The 4,161-nt window shown below is 31.3% G+C and overlaps 1 protein-coding gene across 1 annotated transcript; it reads left to right on the top strand.

Annotated features, from left to right (window-relative positions):
• The first annotated feature begins 506 nt into the window (after positions 1–506).
• LOC104225974 (protein FAR1-RELATED SEQUENCE 5-like) lies at positions 507–3,441 on the top strand. Its single transcript, XM_009777853.2, has 5 exons — positions 507–852; positions 1,114–1,176; positions 2,015–2,092; positions 2,253–2,860; positions 2,998–3,441. The coding sequence occupies exons 1-5, from the start codon at positions 507–509 to the stop codon at positions 3,439–3,441; spliced, it is 1,539 nt and encodes a 512-aa protein (XP_009776155.2).
• Positions 3,442–4,161: the final 720 nt, after the last annotated feature.

The raw sequence follows: 4,161 nt of genomic DNA, 5'->3' as shown, positions 1-4,161 counted from the left end.
TTATGTTGGACGTCCAGTATATCATGTTGGAGTATTTTTCGGATTTTGAACAGTGTTTTCGTTCAGATTTATCTCTAAATAAAAAGTGGCTAAATTTTGATTACTTTTGAAACTGTGGCTATTTTTTAATGACTACTTGTAAATCTAGCTATTTTTGAATTGGGAAATTTTCGTTCCTATACCATATAGGAAACTATATTACCAAATATGTTCATAGTTTGCATATTACCTGTCATGCTAATAGTATTTCTACAAAATATAGACAATTCATTAAATAAGGAATCATTGTAGTTGTAGGCTTCCTTATTTAGGCGCGCTAAAATTGTGAAATTAAATATTCTTTCAGATTTTCTACAATGTAAATCACGCACATTAATAATTATCGTCTGTTTCGTTTCAAATTTAGCTACTCTATTTTTGCGATGCACTGTGTTTCCGCCTTTTTTCTGATTTCACAAATCAAAAACGATTAAATCTTCTACAATTCTTCTGCAACAAACACAATTATGTCCAAAATTCCAATTATGCTACAACTGAATGGGAATTGGGATAGCTATGGGAGATTTAGAGAATTTCAGGTCGATGGCATTGTAGTAGATGAGGATGCGAGTTATAGTCTATTGATTTCTACAATAGCACAGCAATTAATGATCGATACATCCGAAAAAATTATAGCAATCAAATACATTATCAACGAGCATTATCCTCCAATGGAAATTAGGATCGATATGGGTGTTCTTGTATACATGGAGACGAAAAAGGAAAACAAAAACTTAGGATCATATCCGCTATGTATAACTGTTCACGATTTCAATATGGAATTGAGTATCACCAATGAGAACACAGCTGCAGGTTTGTGCTGTTAATTTTTCTATCATATTCTGGTTGTATGTCAATATCCTACACTATCTACATTTTATCTACAAATAAACTACATGTCAGAGTAAATATATATATCAGTATGGATTTTCATAATATTTACAAAATTTCTACATTTATTCTACAATAAAACTGCATATCATTTGAAAAATTAATATGAAATACAGAATTTCAATGTTTCTACAAATTATCTGCAAACTGTTCATAACAGTATTTATCTTTATTTTCATGCAGGTTCGTCTAGAACACTAAAGTTACTTGATATGTCAACATCTCCCATTATAGAGGAATATGAAAGTATAATAATAATAGATAGTACACCAGTTTTATTGAAGTAGGACAAGTATACCAAGACAAGCAAACAATTGCAACTACAATAAAGCATTATTCTGTCATGCACAAGTTTCAATTCAGGGTTAAAAGATCTAGTGCTAGAAGGTATGAACATATGAATGGTCAAAGATCATTATTTTTTTAATTTTGTAGTTTATTTGTAATTTTTTACTTCTTCAGTTTTTTCTTGTGATAATGTTTATCAGTATTGTAGATGAATTGTAGTTATGTTGTATATAGATTGTATAATGTGATCGTTTAAGCTAAAACAATCTTTTTTCTTTTTAAATCTACATTTTAAACCAGTGTTTGAATTGTATTTATTTTGTAGCTACTGACTGATATGTGTTGGTGAAAACTGTGCATGGCACTTCAAGGCAACTAGCATAAATGATTCTGCAATGTTCAAGGTCAGAAATTTCAACAGCCATCACACATGCTCTTTAATGGACAATACATTCATACAACGCAAACCTACTGCCATGGTAGTTGGTAGCATGGTTATTTCAAAATATTCTGATCCTAAGACAATTTACACCAAAAGACATACGATTTGACATGTTGTCTGAACATGGCGTGAATCTAACCTACATGCAAGCTTGAAGAGTAAAGGAAAAGGCTTTACAGTTTTTGAGAGGTCATCCCGCTGGCTCCTGTAGCAAATTGCCTAGTTATTTATATATTATGGAGAAGACTTACCTGGGGTCTGTAGTTAAATTGAAGAAGACGGACGATGACTGCTTCTTGTATGTATTTGTTGCGATTTGTACGTCAATCAGTGGTTGGGAATATTGTAAACCAGTTGTAGTAGTTGATGGTACCTTCTTAAAGTCAGCATACAGGAGAATAATGCTAACAACTAGTACAATGGATGCAGCAGGTATTGAAGTTTTATTGTAGAAATATTGTAGCTTGTATATTTTTTGTAGTACTTGTAGATTTATTGTAGATATATTGTAAAAAAGTTGTAGTTTGTATGTATATGTCTTCTTCTGCATTTTTCCTGCAGCCAATTAATTGCTTTTTTCCACATAATGTAGGTACCATATTACCATTGACATATGTTGTTGATTCAGAAAATGACGCATCATGGAAGTGGTTTTTTGAGCAATTCAAACATGCATATGGTGAAAGACCAAATATGTGTGTTGTTTCGGATCGGAATGAGAGTATCTTGAAGGCAACATCTATTGTTTATCCCGGCATGCCACATTATTCTTGCATGTGGCATATTTGGACAAATATACGAGCAAAGTTCACGAAGGGACATCTAAAGTTAAGTGAATTGTACTTTGTTACGGCACGTTCATACACGCTTGATGAATTTAATGAAAGGATGTCAAAGATTGAAGAGATTGACCCCTGTGTTAAAGCATACTTATACGATATTGGCTATCATAGATGGTCTCGAGTACATGATATGTTGAACAGAACTTGGACTATGACATCAAAAATTGCAGAGTCGTTGAATGCTGTAACAAAATATGCAAGAGAGCTGCCGATAGTAGAACTATTAGAGTATATGAGGACCCTTCTTGAACGTTGGACGAAAGAAAAGTTATTGAAAGCAAAGGGTACATTCACATACCTTGGGTTCAAATTTAACAAAGAGTTGGATGACAACAGAACATTGTCGCACAAGCTTAGAGTAAGATCTGATCATTTATTGAATCAAATTAATTATACAGGACAATGTAGATAATTTGTAAATATTTTGTAGATATTTGCAGATAGTTTGAGTTTAACCGTATATGAATTATTTTTTTGTTTGTAATGTAATCATAGGTGAGGGCTTCAACAGACTACATCCATACAGTACTAGATGGTGTGAGGCGCTATATTATTTGTCTTGAAAACAAGAGATGTAGTTGTGAGCAATTCCAGCTTGATGAACTTCCTTGTCCACATGCTATGGCTGCTTTAAGACACAGGGATGAGTCTTTTGAACAATATTGTTCTCCTTATTACACAAGGGAGAACCTCTTGCGTACTTATGAAATACCAGTAAATCTCCTGCCTGATGAAAGCAAATGGAATGTGCCCCAACATATATCTGAAGAAGTAGTAAATCCACCTATAGGAGGGAAAAGACAGCTTGGAAGACCTCAAAAAGAAAGATACAAAACATATAATGAAATAAATTCAAAGAAGTACAAGGTTTCATGTGGCAACTACGGAAGAGAAGGGCATAACAAAAGATCTTGCAAGAATGCACCCAGAAAGAAATAAAATTTTATGTAGTTAACAATATATTTCATAAAAAAATTTGGTGAGTTCAGGATAACAGATTTTGATGTGTAATTGTTGAGATTTTTTAAGATCATAATGTAGTTAGATAAGATTTTTCTGTATTGACATAATACTTTCATATAGTGATTTGTTTATGAATGGTTTCTATATATATAATTTACCACTTTTCTACTATCTCTAGCATCCTTTACATTGTTGTTAATGTGTTTTTGCAATTTATCTACAATACAACTACAAAAAAATTATATTAACTGGAATTTACAGAGTAACTACATTATAAATCAGTAGGAAAGGAGTTATATACTAAAATATTGTAGATCAAGTATTGTTTAAGTTCAAAAAATGAATATAAAAGAAACAAAACACATTGTTAAATATTTTCTACAAATTATCTACAAATACAACTACAAAAAACTACAATAGATGTAGCTGACATAATAGCTAGATTATAATTCAGCTAGAAAGAAGTTATATGCTAAAAATAATGTAGATCAGGTACTTTTTTACATTCAACAAATTGAATGTAAAAGCAACAAAATATTTAGTTACTGATTTTTACACTTTATGTACAAAAAAACAACAAAATAATTATATATTTTTGCGTTGACAGAATAATTGCATAAAAATTCAGTTGGAAAGGATTTATATGCTAAAATAATGAAGATCAAACTGTAAAGATTCAATAAGTGAATATAAAAC

The sequence above is a fragment of the Nicotiana sylvestris genome, chromosome 4 (assembly GCF_000393655.2).
Source record: "Nicotiana sylvestris chromosome 4, ASM39365v2, whole genome shotgun sequence".
In the NCBI taxonomy this organism is placed as follows: domain Eukaryota; kingdom Viridiplantae; phylum Streptophyta; class Magnoliopsida; order Solanales; family Solanaceae; genus Nicotiana; species Nicotiana sylvestris.
The sequence above is the reverse complement of the archived record's forward strand: the minus strand, read 5'-3'. Positions and strand labels throughout refer to the sequence as shown.